At 38.0% G+C, this 17,921-nt stretch overlaps 1 protein-coding gene across 2 annotated transcripts in view; it reads right to left on the bottom strand.

The window, feature by feature from the left end:
• DEK (DEK proto-oncogene) overlaps positions 1-10,415 on the bottom strand; it is a 28,682-nt gene extending 18,267 nt beyond the window's left edge. Inside the window, exons 1-6 of one of the 2 annotated variants that reach the window (XM_033114798.1) lie at positions 10,259-10,415; positions 9,741-9,897; positions 7,625-7,726; positions 7,279-7,388; positions 4,994-5,088; positions 3,960-4,080 (exon numbers count right to left, since the gene is read on the bottom strand). In XM_033114798.1, coding sequence (XP_032970689.1) covers positions 3,960-4,080; positions 4,994-5,088; positions 7,279-7,388; positions 7,625-7,726; positions 9,741-9,888 — 576 coding nt within the window. In that variant the 5' untranslated portion in view covers positions 9,889-9,897; positions 10,259-10,415. Of the gene's footprint in view, positions 1-3,959; positions 4,081-4,993; positions 5,089-7,278; positions 7,389-7,624; positions 7,727-9,740; positions 9,898-9,968; positions 10,109-10,258 lie in introns of those variants that run through there. The other variant, XM_033114799.1, reaches the window with a different exon arrangement.
• Between the last annotated feature and the right edge of the window lie 7,506 nt (positions 10,416-17,921).

Raw genomic sequence — 17,921 nt, 5'->3', positions numbered from 1 at the left:
GTCATTGCCAGAGAAACTTGTTTTAGGGAGCCCTCCAATCAAAGGACTGGGAGGAACCATCCATCCATAAAGGAAATAAAATCTTTACAAGTCCTGAATTTATGAACTATATAGTTTATATTCACATTACCTCTGGGCTCTATACTCAATAATGCCAGGATTATATTCTCACATTGATTGTAAATATGCAATAAGTACTGAGTATGTTAATTATGAAACTAAGAACCACAAAATAAGTGCATTTTTCTGACTCTGATATTCAATTAAAAGATGCATATTTAAAAAGCAGACTAGATCATGTGAAGAAAATGATTTGATTATACTAACCAACAAATTTAATTTTTAAACCCTTTCTTAGAGAATTTGCTAACTTCTGAAATTGAAAACCATAAAATAACCCTGCATAAAGGATCTGAAAAGTACGCTTAAGGAATTAAAATTACTTATATCTGAAATATAAGAGTATCTTTTGTTTTTATTTTTGCCATAAACAAACATTAAGAAAACTTCTGTAATATAACCTTAAGATATACAATTGTATAAACGTTAGTAGTAACTTTCAACAGCGTCTTTCATGATACTAGCAGAACCACAGGTCTCTTCTGTCCCAGGAACATCCATTCTTAACGGTCCTGTCACCTACACAAAAATTAGGAAAAAGTGGCTGCTTGTGCTCTCAGGCAATCACAAAACAGCCTCTAACTTGCCCAAACAACCTACCCTTCTACAGACTGGGAAACTGCCAATCTAAGTGTAGGTCACTCCAGAAATTTTTAGTGGATCAAAGATATTTCTCAGAAGGGTTCTCTACAAGAAATTTCCTTGAATGTATAGACATCCTTGTTATGTACACTATTACTATTATAAACTATTACCAAGAAACAAATCCATTTAGATAAATTCTTTGATATCATTGACGAAAGATAACTCTGTCTAAACTCTCATTACTCACTATATGAAATCTAGGACTCAAATGTTATTAGAACAATGTGACATCCCTTTTTCAGCTCAGGAACCGGACACAGGTAGTAAGAATATAATCTGTATATGGAAGTAGTAATATGACAACTGGAATGGATGCTGAATAAAGCTATACAAAAAAATGAAAGGCTGCTAAATCATTCAGGTAACCAATCAAGAAAACGTAACTTTCAAAAATAAATGAGGAGCGTTTAATTAAAAAATAGTAATATACAAATGCTTTAGTTTTCCTATATTGGTTCTAAAAATAGTTATATCTATTAACCAGAATCCAGTCTCAACATCATCCCTTTTTGGAAACAAAATTTGATTAATAAATAATCAAGTAGAAGTACAAAAAGATAGTAAAACAATGTTAATTCAACAGTATTATTACAGAGAAATTAGTCCTAATGAGTTTATAGTGTTTTTCTTAAATGATGGAAGTGTGTGGTAGCATAGGAAATAGCTTAAGATATGGTACCATTAGATTAAGCAGAAATCACAGAATCAAATATGAAAAATGGATGTAAAAGTTCGATTCTGTAAGAAAGGATAAGAAAGTGGTTCTCAAAGTGTGGTTCATGGACCCTGGGTTTTCCTGATAATTGTTCAGAAGCCTTCCAGGTCAAAACTATTTTCACAGTAATACCAAGACGAGACGTTATTTATTTGCTCTTTCAGTGTGTTGACATTTGTACTGATTATGCAAAAGCAAAGGTGGATAAAACTGCTGGTACCTCAGTAATAATCAAGGTTGAAGCAGCAAACGGTGCTAGCAATCCTATTCCTCACAATCACACACTAGCAAGGAAAAAAGGTGTTTCATTTAGTAATGTCCTTGATGAAGCAATAAATATTAATTGCATTAACTGCATGAAGCAGTATATATAAATTGCATTAATTGCATGTACATTTCTGTATGTCTTTAGAATATTCTTGTAACAAAATGGAAGGTACAATATACAGTATACCTTGAAGTTCACTGGTTTGCTCAAGGAAAAACACTTGCACAATTAAGTTGTGACCTAAGCTGGTTACTTTTTTCATGGAACACCATTTTTAACAGAATTGAAAAACTATACCTATTCGGACTTGGGTCTTTGATATACATGTTCTCAAAAATGAAGAACAAGACTGTCACTTCAAGGAAAATAACTGACTATTTAGTTCCAATGATAAATTTTAAAATTGCAATTGAAAAATTGGAATTTTGGCAAATTAAAGTTCACTACTATGAACTCTTAACACCTAAAGATTTTTCTGATGAGATGGTGACCTTTTGACAATGTTTAATGAAATATGCCAACATTTGGAAGATCTGCATAATATATAGAACCTGTATGTCCCAAATGGTGAATGCATACATTACAAAATCATACACGAGTAAGAAGTTCAAGTTAATTAACGTGGTTTCAGATACCACACTACAATTAAACTTTAAAAAACTACCACTGCAGATGGACTTTTTGTGTTTTATCAAAGGAGGATATGCAACATTTTCTGAAAGGGTTTTTAAAACATTCCTTCTTTTTCTAACTACATACCTTTGTGAGGCTGGATTTTCTTCACATACTTCAAGCAAAACAATCCATTCCATTACAACAAATTGAAATGCAAAAGCAAGTAAGAGTTGTCTTTTTTTAAACCAGACATGAACAGATTTGCAAAAACATAAAACAATACCATTCTTCTTGCTAATTTTAAAGTATCTTTCATACAAAATACTACTTTTGTTAACATGTAGGCTGTTATTTTGGAATTTTTAGTTTTAATTTAGGATAGAGCAAATATCAAAATAACCCACAGAAACAAAAGCACTTGGGGTCCTCATTAATTTTTAAGAGGGTAATGGGGTCCTGAAATCAACACATTTGAAAATCATTGAGGAAAAGATGAATATAAACAATCTTTCATAACTTAGGCACTTAGTAATTGCTCCTGGGGAAGTGTTCAACTTGTCACACACAAAATTCTAAAGTAGAGGTATAGCCATAGTAAAAGTTTAGAAAAACAGAAAGATAATCTCTTATCATTAAACAAGCCAATTTGAAACACCAAAAAATCACTATAACTCTTGGGTCTGTAACTGCATGACACAAATATCTTTTATCTGTCCTTGTCCAGCTAATGGTAAACACGACAGACTGGAGAACAGCCAATCTGTTTCCCAGACCAAGAACAGACCAAAAACAGACAAAAACAAAGTCCAGAGCTATTTTCTGGTTTCTATTTTTTATACCGTCTCCCTTCACTAATGGAGTTCCTCTGAACTCCTAGCCCTCTAGACTGCTTCACAATTTCTTATCAAAATGAGAATGAATATGAAAATACTTGCTGACAGACTTAAACTAAAAATGTGAAGTCATATTATATAACACTTCAATAGATATTTTCATTTAGTTTGATGTTGTTAAACAATTAGGGAAAACTAATCTATATTTTAGGAAGAGTAGGGTAAACTATAAGGCCATTTTACATTGTCCATTCTCTGGGCTCTACTGAGGATTCTGGAAACCCAATCCAAAAAACTTTTAAGTCAGCTTCATGTCACTTTTATGTAACTTTATTCCAGTATCTAGAAAACATTCAGTTCTAATATACCCGTATTTTGTCTTTCCTGACATGATTGCAGGTTACATACCCTCCCCCACCAGCCCAACACTTCATCCTCACTCAACCTGTTTTTTCTTCCAGTGCCTTCTAGATATATAATTCTGGATTCTTAGTTTGTATTTCTGTCCCATCTAATAGTTATTTTTCTTAGTCTTATCTTCTTTATAACTAATAAGGGAGAACATATCTGTATGCCTTCTATGTTATTTCTATCATGAAATTATTGCAGATATATCAATGGAAGGCATATTCTTTGTAGGTAGATATTAATAAATGTTGACAGCAATGCTGCTAACTAAATTGTCCCACACACACAAAAAAAAAAGTAAGGAGAGGCTATAAATAACGGATTTGTTCCTGAAATAGTATAAATTGGTCCTCACTTTGCCAGAAGGCTTTGGATGCATTAAGAAATTCAAGATCCTCTTCACCAGTTCACTATTTACACCTGATCTCTCCAAATCAAGAACCTCACAGATGCTCTTTAACATGGCATTTCTAAATCTGAAACAGAAAATGGAAGAAACCAAGGTGATTATGTAAGAAAGTTTATCAACATTCTCCACAATATAAAGGCTAAAGCAATATAAAGCTAAGCAAACTGGCTCAGCTACAAAGATTAAAAAAGCAGCCAATGTTTCTCTGAATTGTGGAAGTATTTTTTATAATCTTGACTAGTGTACAAAATACAACCAAATATGATTATTAAAAAACTGAAAACACCATCTACCAATTAAGTTTTATAGGCAGTAAAAGAATGAATTAAATTAATTCAATAGAAAATAATGTAAAAATTTTCAATACTATAAAATTCATGGACTTGATAATTCTTCTGGCTGATTGTGATTAAATATTACATATTCCCCTCAGCATTCCTACCATGATTATGTTTCAGTGAAGGAACAGGTAATCATATTTAGAGTGCTTAAATGACAAGAAATTTAATAAATAACAGCTCTAAGAATATATCATCTCGCTTGCATTATGGTTAAAGACCCTGTTTCTATCAATTTGATTATCTTCAAAATAGTTTAAATGGTTACCTGTAAGTGGAATGGAGTGGCTGACAGGGGACGAGTGGGAGTTTTTACTAGTCACTTTAGACCTTCTGAAATTTGGACTGTGTGAACGATTTACCTGTGTGTATCACTCTTATAAGAAATAGAAATATCTTTGAGTTTTCAATAATCTTGATAGTCACTATTTATTGGAAAGTAATGAACCTCCCAAGTTAATAGTTATGAAGACAAATCAGATCTTGGCACTTAAAAGCAAAGAATTGGCAGTCTATTGAGAATGTATGGGTGGTCACACTTAAATGTTTAAAAATAAAATTCAAAGCACATTACCCAAAACATGACATTTTAACTTACTTTTTCTTTTTTATGTTTTTAACCAAAACATAAAAATAACTTACTTTTTCAACATTTCTTCCTTTTTTTTATACTGGGTACTTCCTTTTTCAAATGGAAAGCCACTGAACTGACCCACATTCTTCTTTAATGAGGACACCTGAAAATGGTTCTCTTAGTATTACTGTTACTTATTACCCAGTAACGTACACAAGAAAAAATTCAAAGCCAACAACTTTATTTTCATATCTGTCTCCCAAGTTACGGTATTGATTTATTTGACATTTCTTACTCATGATTGAAAACTATATTTATTACAAAAATATTAACATTATAAACAGCTTACAAACTTAATTTTTTGAAAATGACAATTTGAGTGAATTTCCATCTGGGAATTCTTACTGGTAATTATGAAACCACAACTAAATGTTATCTGACAGTACGAAGGCATGTGGAACATTACAGCTTAAAAAGACATCGTTTCTCTCAGTAATACAAGTTATACATAATATTTACTTTCCAAATCAGAAAGTCAGGGACTTTACTCTTTGAAAAGTAAAGAACACAGCATCTCCAAAAGTTAGTATCATTTAACAGTAATGGGACTTATGCAAATGAGACTGCTGTGAGGATCAAATGAGAACACACATGAAAATAAATTATACCATGTCTCAGACATTCTAACTTAACAATGTGAAACTTTACTTTGCCCATGCACAATCCCAAAGCAAAGTTTCCTCAATTACATGGAATACTGAAGCTGTATGTACAGTACAGTAGACCCCCATCCGTGGTTACTGCCATCTGAAAACATTACATGGAAAATTCCAAAAATAAACAATTTATAAGTTTTGTACACTGTTCTGTGAATGAAATCTTAAGGTGTCCCACTTGCAACGTGAATCATCCCTTTGTCCAGCGCATCCACGCTGCACAATAGTCCCCTGCTTATCTTCAGGGGATACGTTCCAAATCCCCCAATGGATGCCTGAAACCAACCAGAGTTAACACCGAACCCTATATATACTATATTTTTTCCTATACGTACATACATATGATAAAGTTTAATATATAATTAGACACAGTAAGAGATTAACAATAACCAATAATAAAACAGAACAATTGTTAACAATATACTGTAATAAAAATATGAATGGCTTTGGGGCCACTAAGTAAAATAAGCATTACTTGAACATAGGCACTGCAATACTGACCAACACAGTCAATCTGATAACCAGCCAAGACTCCTATTAACTAATGAGCAGGTGGGGTATACAGCCTGGATACGCTGGACAGATTCACATCTTGGGCAGGACAGCACGCATGACATTTTGTCATGCTACTCAGCATGCAATTTAATACTTATGAATTTATTTCTGGAATTTTCCATTTAATATATTTGGACTACGGTTGACCAGATAACTAAAACTGTGAAAAGGGAAACCGTGGTAAGGAGGGAGTGTACGTGCTCTCTGCCCATTAGTCACTTAGCAGCCTGCTCAGATGAATTGCGGCAGTATCTCCATCTTGAGTTCAAGGAACCCTTGTTTTACTTAATAATGGCCCCAAAGCATAAGAGTAGTGATGCTGGCAATTCCAGTATGCCAAAGAGAATCCGTAAAGTGCTTCCTTGATATGGAAAGATGAGTACAGTACAATGAGGAAAAGAGACCACATTCACATAACTTTTACTATAGCATACCATTTTGTTTAATTTTATTATTGGTTATTATTGTTCATCTCTTACTGTGCCTAATTTAGAAATTAAACTTTATCATAGGTTATGTATATATATATGTATGTGTGTGAAAAAATATATAGGGTTCGGTACTAGTCATAGTTTCAGGCATGCACTGGGGGGTCTTGGAATGTATCCCACGCACATAAGAGAAGACTAACGTATAACATAATTCAAAAATGAAACACTGATTTATTCTAACAAATCTATTAACAAATTATCATCTAATTTATCAGATACTAGCTCAAAATAACATACAATTAACTGTTATCATTTATTTTGAATGGCTAAAAAAATATAAATGTCTTCTAATATATTTAAAGATCATGTAAATCATCACAATTTGGATTTCACAATATGACATTTCAGTTTGGCATAAAAACAACTACAGTAGAAAGAGCCCTGGATACTGAAATCCTAATTGGTACTATCCAGCTATGTATCTTGTGATACATCATTGAAAAAGTATTAATATATGGCTCAGTATGGTATGGAAATTGAACTAGTTGATTGCTAAAATCCTTTCCAGGACTAAAATTATGTTTCTAGTGTGAAGCTTCTATTTGAATACATAAATATGTTACTAGGTTAAAAGTATAAAAAAGGTCTTACTGTGCCCGGTCTGTTGTAAAGTAGTTTATGTAGATTTCTAAGTTCATCCGTTTTCTTCTTACTCAGAAAGAAATGTATCCTTTCAATTTCACAAAGTTTCTGCCCCTTTCCTAGAAAAAAATACCATAATAAAATTAAATACCCATTATGTGTTAATACATTTAAATGTTAATTTAACATTTACAGCATAATTTACATATAACTTTTGCTCTAATAGGGTAAATTAAATATTACACCAATAATATATTACTACTTAGTAAAGACTAAAAATTAAACACTGCTAATCATTTTGTATATTTAGACATTTTCACCCTAAAAATGAAAGGAACATAGAATAAACACTTACCTTGTGCAATTGTAAATGGTTCTCTTTGTAAAGAAGAGACTTGCATTGTCAACCTCTCTACTTTTTTCTTTTCCCTCTTGCCTTCCACGATGAGACTCTTTTCTGGAAAACAATTAGTACTTCTTAAATAACAAAAAGCTTGACTATATTAACATTATTGGATAAACATGTACAAAAAGCACAGAGACCTAATACATTACTCTTCTGAGCAGGATTTTGAGAAGCAAGTAACGTAACAGAGATGAAAATATTTGCTAAGTTAGTAACATGTTGCCCCCAAAATAAGACCTAGCCAGACAATCAGCTCTAATGCGTCTTTAAAACAAAAATTAATATAAGACCCAGTCTTATTTTACTATAATATCCAGTCTTAAAGAGATAAGAAAGCATTCTAAAGCATCCTGTTATCACTCTGCTTTCTTTCACTGAGTGATTTAAACCATTTGCTTGTCTTAGATTACCATCTATAAGCTGAAAAATGTCCTGGTCTATCTCCAGTCCAGTATTTTCCTGAGCTTCAGATCAACTGATGGGGATGCCAACTGAAAAGCTCCACTAGATGTCCTATAGGCACCTAACTCAATGTATACAAAACAAGTCATAATCATCTGTAAACTCGCTCACCTCCATGAATTCTACTTTCCAGAAAATGGTAATATTATCCACTCAGCTGCCAAAGGCAAACACCTGGGAGTCATCTTTTACTAGGCCACCCCCAACCACTGCCAAGTCAATTCCACCCTTCACTTGGCACAGACTTCACACTGTCTTGTTTCTCCTATGCTTCAGTAGTAGAGTTAAAATTTTCAAGGCTAAGTAGGATAAAAACATTCAGAATTTCAGTTGTTCCATTAATACCTAAAATGTGTGAAATAGAATAATAATTAGAACAACCATAAAACTGCTCAGGGAGAATTTTTAAATTTTTCATGCCGAAATTCATCATCTCTGGAATCCAAACCTTGTCTTCAAAAGACTTAAAAAAAATTGGAGGAAAAGTGCTGAGAAAGTCTTGGGCTAGTAGATATTGCAGCCAATTTTGTTGTTGTATTATGAATAATTAAAAAATAATACTTTTTGTAAGCATTTTGTACTTAAATGTAGACATGCTCCCTTCTTAGAGCACCCACCACTTTAAAAAAACAAAAGGCATACCATGTAATCTCCCAGATTGTATGTATAAAATCCTGACCATGGACTGGTTTTGGCTTAAAGAAATTGACAGTTAACCGTGGTTTGGGGAAGAAAACTTCAAACCTCCTCCCAAGTTCAGCTGAATTTTAGCCTTATATTAAGGAAACCTAGATTGGGCTAATATCAAAGAATGTTAAGGTCTCTAATACAGATTTTAGAGTGATTGGAAATATCTTAGGAAGCTGGCACATTTCAAAGAGGCACTGCCCCATCTATGTTGGATAAACGGATACAGCACTGTTTAATTCTGTAAGGTTCTTCTGTTTCATGCCTCCAGTCAAATAATGGTTAATAATGCTTCCTTCAACACCAAAACTGAGAAAGCACTGAGCTCATATTTAACTTTCTTTCACAGTTCACTGCTTTCACATTTAACTACTTTCTCAAGTAGCAATAGCTTTCACCAGAGAAGGTGTTTCCCTGTGAAACTCCCCATAGGCCTTTTAAAAGAATCTCTGCTGAAGTCCAGCAAATATATTAAATTAAAAGATTTCCATGACTAGCATTAATAACCGAATGTGTCATTTCATTAAACACCTTACAACTTCAAAACGCAAAAGATGTGTACTTAAATGAGCAATAGATTAAAACATTACCTTAGTAACTTCAAAAGCTAAGAGTTTTTAAAAACAGACCTGAACCTTACAAACTTCCTGTCAAATGATGAAAGGTTATTAAAGTATATCAATGATCAGAAATCAACTGTACTCCAAAATAGGTTATAACAACGCTAGTAAGTACTTTTTAAAAATAACAGAATTCACAAAGTTAATTTCTGCTATGGCTAAACACAAAAACGGATAAAATTCCCAAACATTCTTGCTGAAAATCACTCCGATTTTAGTGTTCTAAGTGCAAAAAGTGCAAAATAAAACCTGTTTTGTGCTAAATCCATCACTTAGGGACACGACATGGTCCCCACCTTTTTCTTCCTCCTCGTCGTCGTCCTCCTCGTCGTCGTCGTCCTCCTCTTCACTTTCCTCTCTCGGGTCAGGAATTTCGGGTTCTTTCTCGGACGCAGGCTGGTCGGGGGTTCCCTCTCCCTCCGCAGCAGGACTCGAGGAGGACATGCTGTGGACCTGCGGGCGGAAGCCAGACGTCTCGGTTCCCTCGCCCCCGGCAGGAAGGACCGGGGGCACCAGCCACTTACCAGACCCGTAACAGCTCCAGGAAGCCGGGGGCCGAGGAAAATCCGACCTCAAATTTGCCTCCTGTGGCAGCTGGAACAGCGCTGCTCCCTCCCCCCAGGTAGCTTCCCTCCCGCTCCGCCCGAGGTCCGGGCATCCCCGAGGCGGGAACCCGCGGGGCCCAGCTGCCCCTCCCACCGCCCGGCCGCGCCGCGTCCCCTCCCGCGGCCCAGGCCGCCGTCCAAATGGCCGCGGCGGAGCGAGCGAGCCCCGCAGCGCCCTCTCGGCCTCCCTGCCCCGACGCAGTACTTACCGCAAGTCCGGGCCGCCGTGGGCCTGGCGCGCGTGGGCACAAGGAGGCTCGGGAGGGCAGCGGTGGGCACCAAAGAGAAGGCGCGCTGGCCGCGGTCTAGCGTGACGCGCGCACCGCGCTCTCCGCTCCTCAGAATCAACAAGATTTTCAAAATGGCGGTTTGGGCAAGAAAGCGGGAATGCGGCGGCCAATCAGGGCCGCGAGCTGGGAGTTAGCGCGCGCGGGTGGGGGAAAAGGGATGGAGGAGGCGGGGCGGGGTGGACTGGACGCCTCCGCGGGAAACCCGGACGGCAAGATGGGGCGGTGCCGGAGGGGCCTCGCAGGGGTGCGCGTGTTGACCGATTCTCGGCGCTTGGCCGGGGAAAGCGGGCAGCCGGCGTCCAGGGCGGCGCTGGACGGAAGAACGCTAGGGGGCCTGCGTGGGTATTGTCTCCACGGCTCGTTCCGGGAAAAGAGGAGGCGCAGTCACGGACCTGGGAGGGTGTGCGCCGTTGTTGGTAAAGAAGTTTACAAACCTTGGAGTCGCTGTCTACAGCATTTCATAGAAATGGAGAAGTACGAAATGATCGATCCCATTTAGGTCCCAGAGTTCATGTTGGTGATCACTCCCGATTCTGCTGTATTTCTGAGGATCTCATCGCCCGTAAGGTGCACCGTAAGGAAAAAGACCCTACCACATTGGAAGTTAACGTCACCAGAGACTAATAGTTTTCCGTTTTCCAGACCTTTAGATGTAGAAGAGAGTTTAGATGTAGAGGAGAGAGAGAGAGAGAGAGAGAGAGAGAGAGAGACTGTGTGTGTGGAGAGAGATAATAGAGGAAATACGGTATTGCCCAGTACAGACACTTCTCCAGAGTTCTAGGCCAGCTTCGGGGATACCTTTTAAACTCAACCTTTCAAAAACCGAACGCAGTATTCTTCCCCCCGCCAAGATGCTGCCCCTGTATATGTGATTCTCTTCATTTTTTCCCAACTCCTCAACTACTAGTTGCCCAAAGGATCCTTTTTACTTAATGGACTTAAATACGATCCATCTAAATACAAAAATAAATTTGCCTGAATGGACGCCCGGGTGTAGGGCAAAAATTAGACATCTTCATTGAATTCTCTCTTTTCCTTTTGCACACCCTACCGGAAACATAAGCAAATCCTGTCATTTCTACCCTCAAATTTTATACCATTTCCTATTCTACTGGTGCCATTCAAATCCTGTCCTCTTGCTTGGATTTCTGCACACCCTCTGTCACTGGTCAGGTGGCTTCCATATTGCCACCCCCACCATCTTTTAGTCACACAGCAGCCAAGGTGATTTTTCTTTTAAATTATAAGACTGGGTACTCTCTTGATTAAAACTCTGCAATGGCTTCCCATCACACTTGGAATAAAATTCAAAATACAATAGTTTATAAGGTCCTACATAACTTAGTTGCGGAGCTCATTCCTACCTTTGAGCTTTCCACTTCCTTTTTTCTGCCAGGACTGCTTTTCCCTCAGAATCTTCAAATGATTTGCACTTTCATGTCGTTTAGCTCTATGCTTAAGTGCTTCTCCCCCAGTACCACCACTATTCCCTGTCCGTTCTTTTTCACCCATTTATTTATTCAAAACATACATTGAGCACCTACTCTGTTCACCAGTAGGAAGCTAGAGAGCAGGACAAAGTTCTTGCCATCTTCAAGCTTCCATTCTAGTTGAGACAAACAAATGAACAAGGGAATATATTGTATGTCAAGTAGTGATAAAAGTAAAGCAGGGAAAAGGAGATAAGTACCAGTAGGCTGGATGGGATTTCATTTTACATATTTGATAATTAAGGAAGGTCGTGTTAATAAAATGACATTTGAAAAATGACATCTCTTAAGTAAAGGAGAGCAGTGAAGAAAGACTGGATATATGCCAAAGAATTGAGTGGGGAGTATAAGAGATAGAGAAGTTAATGATGACTTTGGATTTTTGGTACAATAACTAAAAGAACGAAATAGATTATCTGCTGAGATGAGGAAGACCTCAGGAGTTGGGTTACAGGACTTTTTGAGAGAGAAATGGGTGATGAGGAAGGGGATCAGTTGTTTTTGTTTTGTTTTGTTTTTTTAGGACATGTTAGGTTTGAGTTTCTGTTAGCATCTAAGTGGAGATTCAGAATAAGCAGCTGCATATAAGAATCTGGCATTCAGAGGAAGAAGCTCTAGCTCAAGATGTAAATTTAGCATTTGTCAACATGTAGATGGTATTTAAAGCCCTGAGGCTGGATGAGATCACTAACAGTGAATATTGGTAGTGATGAGGAAAGGGTCAAAATTGTACCCTGGAGCTCTTCAGTGTTTAGAGGTTTAGGAGAGGAAGAAGAACCAGCAAAGGAGATGAGAAGGAGCAACTGTAGACAGTGAAGCAGGAGGAGGATCAAGTGACAGTTGTCTCTCAGAAGCCAAATGAATAAGAAGTGTCTAACGCAGAGTGATCAACTGGGTCAGAAGCTGCTAAACAATCAGTGAGATGAGAACTGAGAATTGACCGTCTGATATAGCAATTATGAGTTAGCGACACTGACAACCGCTGCTTCTGTGGGGTGATGAGTATGAAGTTGCCAGGAGTGGCGATATAGAGAGACAGGTAGGCAAGGAATGAATTCAGTCTTCAGGAATTTTGCTGTTTAGGGGAGCAGGGAAATGGAGTAGTAGGTCAAAGTGAGTTTGGTTTTTAAGAAGGAAGATATTACTGTATGTTTCTGTCATGATGGGAATGAACCAGTAGAGGGGAAAACTGATGATGTAAGAGGGAGGCGGCCTAAGGTATGTCAAGTTCAGTTCTCTGTAAGCAGGTGCTGAAGCAGAATTTGGGGTGGCAGACATTCACTAGTAATCAAAACTTGTGAAAGGACTGGGGAGGAAGCAGGATTGGGCACAAGAAGAGGTCTAGCTGTGAATCCGACCTGCCAGAATCTCAGCCAGCCCTGTAGAGAGCTCTGGAGTGACTACGGCTTTTCAGAGTGTCCTGCTTGGCTGAGCTTTTATACCCCCCACCTTGCTCAGTCACTGCATGCAAGCTGCCCCACGAAGGGCATGAACTCAGGTGAAGTGACTCCACAGCTGTGGCAGAGCCTGAAGGCACTGACAGATGGAGGCTGCTGACTGTGGGTCGTTCCTTGAAGGGGGATCTGAGTGGCACATCTCCATGTCTACCCCAGGAGATGAGCAGTGATGGAATCTAGTGCACAAGTAGAGGAGTTGTCCTTAAATGGGACAATGGACAGTTTCTATACAGTTACAGGAGGGAAGATAGAGGATATGGGTACCAGTGCTAGGTAAGGATTGATAGATATAGTGGGCGTTTTAGAAGTCTGTATTCCTTTCAGTTTGTCAGTGAAATCAGGAGCAAAATCATTGACAGTGAGTGAGTGTGGCAGAGGACTGTTGGAAGGTTCAGAAGAGAGGACATCTGAGCTACTCTTGTAGGAAAACGGGGGATGCATGAAGCAGGGAATGTAATATGGTTGCCAGGAAGCTGCAAGGAGGACTGAGTGAGAATAGTGGCCATGAAGTCCGACGAAGACCAGTCAGGATGATTGTTTTCCTCCAGCCATTTTCAGCTACCCAGGAGTAGGTGTGAAGATGGCCACAATTTGGATTTAACCAGGTAGGGATTTTGCCAGGCAAGTATAAAAACAGGAGAAAAGGGTGAATGAGTTGAGGATAGGAATATAATGATGGAGCATAGAATCTGAGTTGAACAGGGAGGAAAGTAAGGACATGGGAGCATGAAAGGGGTAATAGTGAAAATGCGGCAAGATCAAGAAGCAAGATCTTTATTTCTTTATTACATTTACCACTATCTGAAAATTTTATTGTTTGTCTTCCCCAGTAAAATGTAAGTTCCTTGTAGCTGCAGGGACTCTGTCTTATTCATCATGGTTTTCTCAGCACTTGAAGCAGTACCTCTATACTAAGTGGTCAATAAGTTATTTGCTGAATGAATGCAAACGAAACTCTTATTATGAAGACTCAGAACATTTCTCGTTTAATGTGTGAGATGGTGATAAGATGTGATAGGAAAGGTTATTTCGGCAAAAGTTTGTTTAACAGCAGTTCATCAGTTTTGTTTAACAGCAAACGTTTATTTCTTATACTGTAAAGCTTTCTGTTAGTTCAGCCAGCTCCCCAGGGCTTCCATTCATGTGGTTTGTTCATTTTTCTAGGCTACTTTGATGTAGATCCACTATCTCAACACAGGTCCTTTGTGTTCATGGTGATAGGGGAAAAGAGCAGGAGAAGAACTCATTCCTGTTCTTCTATGATTCTGCTCATTGGCCAGTAGCCAGATCAGTCATATGACCCACCTAACTGCGAAGGACCTAGGCAATATTGAGGACATATGGAATAGCTGGTGAGCACTGCTGTTTCTGCACAGAAGGAGCTGATCATTGCAACCAGATAAAGTACAATTGGGATGAACAGGGAATGGGCCTGCAAATGTCTTTTGGGTTTATTTTGGAAATACTAAAACCCCGTTTCTTAAAGTTTTTTTCATTTTGCCTTGAGAGCTTCTTATAGACACTGTACATATAGATCTATCTTTCTTGTACACCTATCTTGCTCTTACATACACATATCTATCTTTCCCACACTCTAAGCTTCATGGACAGAGACCATGTTCATGCTATTTTCTCTCTCTCAGTACTTGGCACAGTGCCTAACACATATTAAATATTTAAACATATTTGTTTAATTGAATTGCATCCCCTTTTGGTTCTTAGACAGTGGCCTGAGTCTGTTGTCTGGCTGCTACTTAAAGACCTTCCAGCAACATCGACTCAATAAATGCACATGGTTTGACTAAGCTGCAGACCAGGTTCTGATTTAAACCCTGTCATAAATATAGTGACACATTTTATTCTTCTAAAAACAAGATATCATACTCTATTTTGGCAGAAAGAGTTAGGCAAAGTACACAGTTTAGTAATTTGAGATTAGGTTTGAAAATATTTGAATTCAGCAATATCCAGTTGGTAGGTAAACTGGATATTCTAATTCCAACAATGGCCAGGGAAGATTATTCAAAGTGAGTAGTAGGAGGAAGTGAGGGGAATCGTGGCAAGACTTATAAAAGTTAGAGAACAAAGGATAAGTGGTTACCAACTTTGGCCCTAGTACCTAACTTTGCTCTAAATTTAGCAAGTATTATTTGTAACAGTTCATTAATATATCCTTATGTTATATGAGACCAAAGAAATAGAGAAACATTCTGCTTAGGGACTAACATTCAGCGCTTAGATTATATTTAATGTCATCACTGTTGGCTGAGTCATAGCATCAAAGGCAGTAAAATGTTTTCCACTACAAGTTGGCTGGAAGTCCTCAACATTGTCACAAGATTATCAAAATGGGGTGTTAGCTTACAAAATAGATATGTCCAGATCACACCCAGTCTCAGTTTAGGGTCTCAACTGACTCCCCATTACACATAGGACAGAATTGAAGCCTGCAACAAATTGTATGACAGGCTGAGCCCTAGCTTCCCTATCTAGCTTCATCATCTATTCTTCCTTGCTATTTATACAGGCAACCTATCTTTTTTTATTTCTATTTTTCATTTTTACAAAATTTATCAAGGTATAAATCGGTATGAAATAAAATGCACACAATGAAAGTATACTATCTGGTAAGTGTGACATATGTGTACAGCATGGAACCATGACCACAATCAAAGTGAGGAACATACCCATCACCTCCAAAAGTTTTTTTGTGCCCTTTGAGGGTACATCTGTCCAATCCTTATCCCTGGATAATAAATGATATCCTTTCTGCCACTATAGAAAGAAAAAAGATATGTCTAACTCTAAAATAGTCCTCTAAATCTTATTTTGAATCTGGAGTTTTACAAATAAAGTATTTTTTATTTAAGTGAACTAGAACAGGTTTAGGTAGATATTTGTCTCATAGGCAGCTTGGGTTTAAAAATTAAATTTAGAATAAACAGATGTTTGCAAATTAGGAAGAGAAAAAGATTTTTAAAAGGTGATACTATCTCTTAATATTTTTTGGAAAAATACATTTGTTGTGTTTCCCATCCACATGTCAGTTTAATGCAGTAGTTCTCAAGTGGTGGGGGGCATTTTGCCCCCAGGGGTCATTTGTCAATGTCCAAAGACATTCTCAGTTGTCACGGTGTGGGGGAGGGGCTACTGGCATCCTGAGGTCCAGGATGCTGCTAAACATCCTATAATGCACAGGATAGTCCCACAACAAAGAATTGTCGGATTCAAAACATCCATGGTGCTGAGACTGACAAATCCTGCTATAATGCAATGTACTTTGTTTTTATAGTACTTCACTAAAGCTGCTCTCATAAACACCAACCATGATCCTCAAAAAGGCAATTGAAAGGCTTCTTTTGAATACTCCTATAATATTCCTTAGTTTCTATGCAGGTATTTGACGCTATTTACCATCCCCTTCCTTCAAAAACTTTTTTTCTTTCCTTGCATGATATTGCTTTCTCTCAGTCCTCTTCCTTTGCTGGCTATCCTGCATCCGTTGGCCTCGCAGATGTTCATGTTCTTCAGAGATCCACCCAGGCCCTTGCTTCTTTCCTTACACATGATTTCTTTGAATGATCTCATCCACACCCATGGGATCAGTGACCTCCAGATTAATAAAGTCCAAATCAATGTATTTAGCAACTTACTTTCTCCTTGAGTATCATACTCTTATCAACTGCCTATTAGATTTCTTCACTCAATAATCACATCAATATCTGCAATTCAACATATTGAAAACTAAACCCATTCTCTCGAAAATCTCTCCTCTTTTTACTCCTTCATTTAATGGCTTTGTTGTCCACTTTGTTGCTCAAGTTTGAATATTTAAAGTCATCTCTGGCTTCTCTTTCTTCGCAACTCCCCACATCCAATCCCCTGGATTCCAAGCCTGTCTCTAAATGTCTCTCATCACATCTTTTCTTTCAGGCCACATCACCTCGCTCTATAACTGTTATAAAAGATTCATTACTGGTCTCTCCCTGAAGCCTTATCCTTACTGAAAAATTAGTTCACCAAACAAGGTAAAATTTTGCAAGTCTTACAGACTCGCTGGTGTGTTTGTGTGGTCAACACAGATTAGTCTTTTAAAACTCAAAACATCGTCTTCTCCATGAAGCATTCCTCGTATCTCTGAAGTTGAGACTCCTTCCCCTCCCCTGTGCACTGTGTTCCCTTAATACTTTGTTCATATCTTTATTACCGTACTTAGGCAGCAATTATATTGTAATTACTTATTTACATGTTTACTTTTATAGTAAACATCTGTTAAGTTGTCTGCCTAGAGTACTCTTTCTGAAGAGCTGCCTTCCTCCCAACCTCCTCACATACCCTTCCATCCTCCTCCCCAATCCTATGCTAGCCACCATCCATATAGTTACATGACGAACTCTCGTAGGCATGTTTTTACTTCATGACCCTGACACCCTGTTCTCCTTGACTGGGCAGCTGACCCAAGTAAGGCCACTTAGTCCCCTCCCTGGGAAACTGGAATTTAGATAGATTGAAGATGAAAGTGAATTAGGATAAGGGAAGAACAGAAATTCATGATTGTATTTAATTCCCAGTTCCAGATTGTTGAGGAAGCCTGTCTGCGTCCATGCCTCTGGCTTCCAGGTGACAGTTCTGTTA

This window comes from Rhinolophus ferrumequinum, chromosome 9 (genome assembly GCF_004115265.2).
Source record: "Rhinolophus ferrumequinum isolate MPI-CBG mRhiFer1 chromosome 9, mRhiFer1_v1.p, whole genome shotgun sequence".
Lineage (NCBI taxonomy): Eukaryota > Metazoa > Chordata > Mammalia > Chiroptera > Rhinolophidae > Rhinolophus > Rhinolophus ferrumequinum.
The sequence above is the reverse complement of the archived record's forward strand: the minus strand, read 5'-3'. Positions and strand labels throughout refer to the sequence as shown.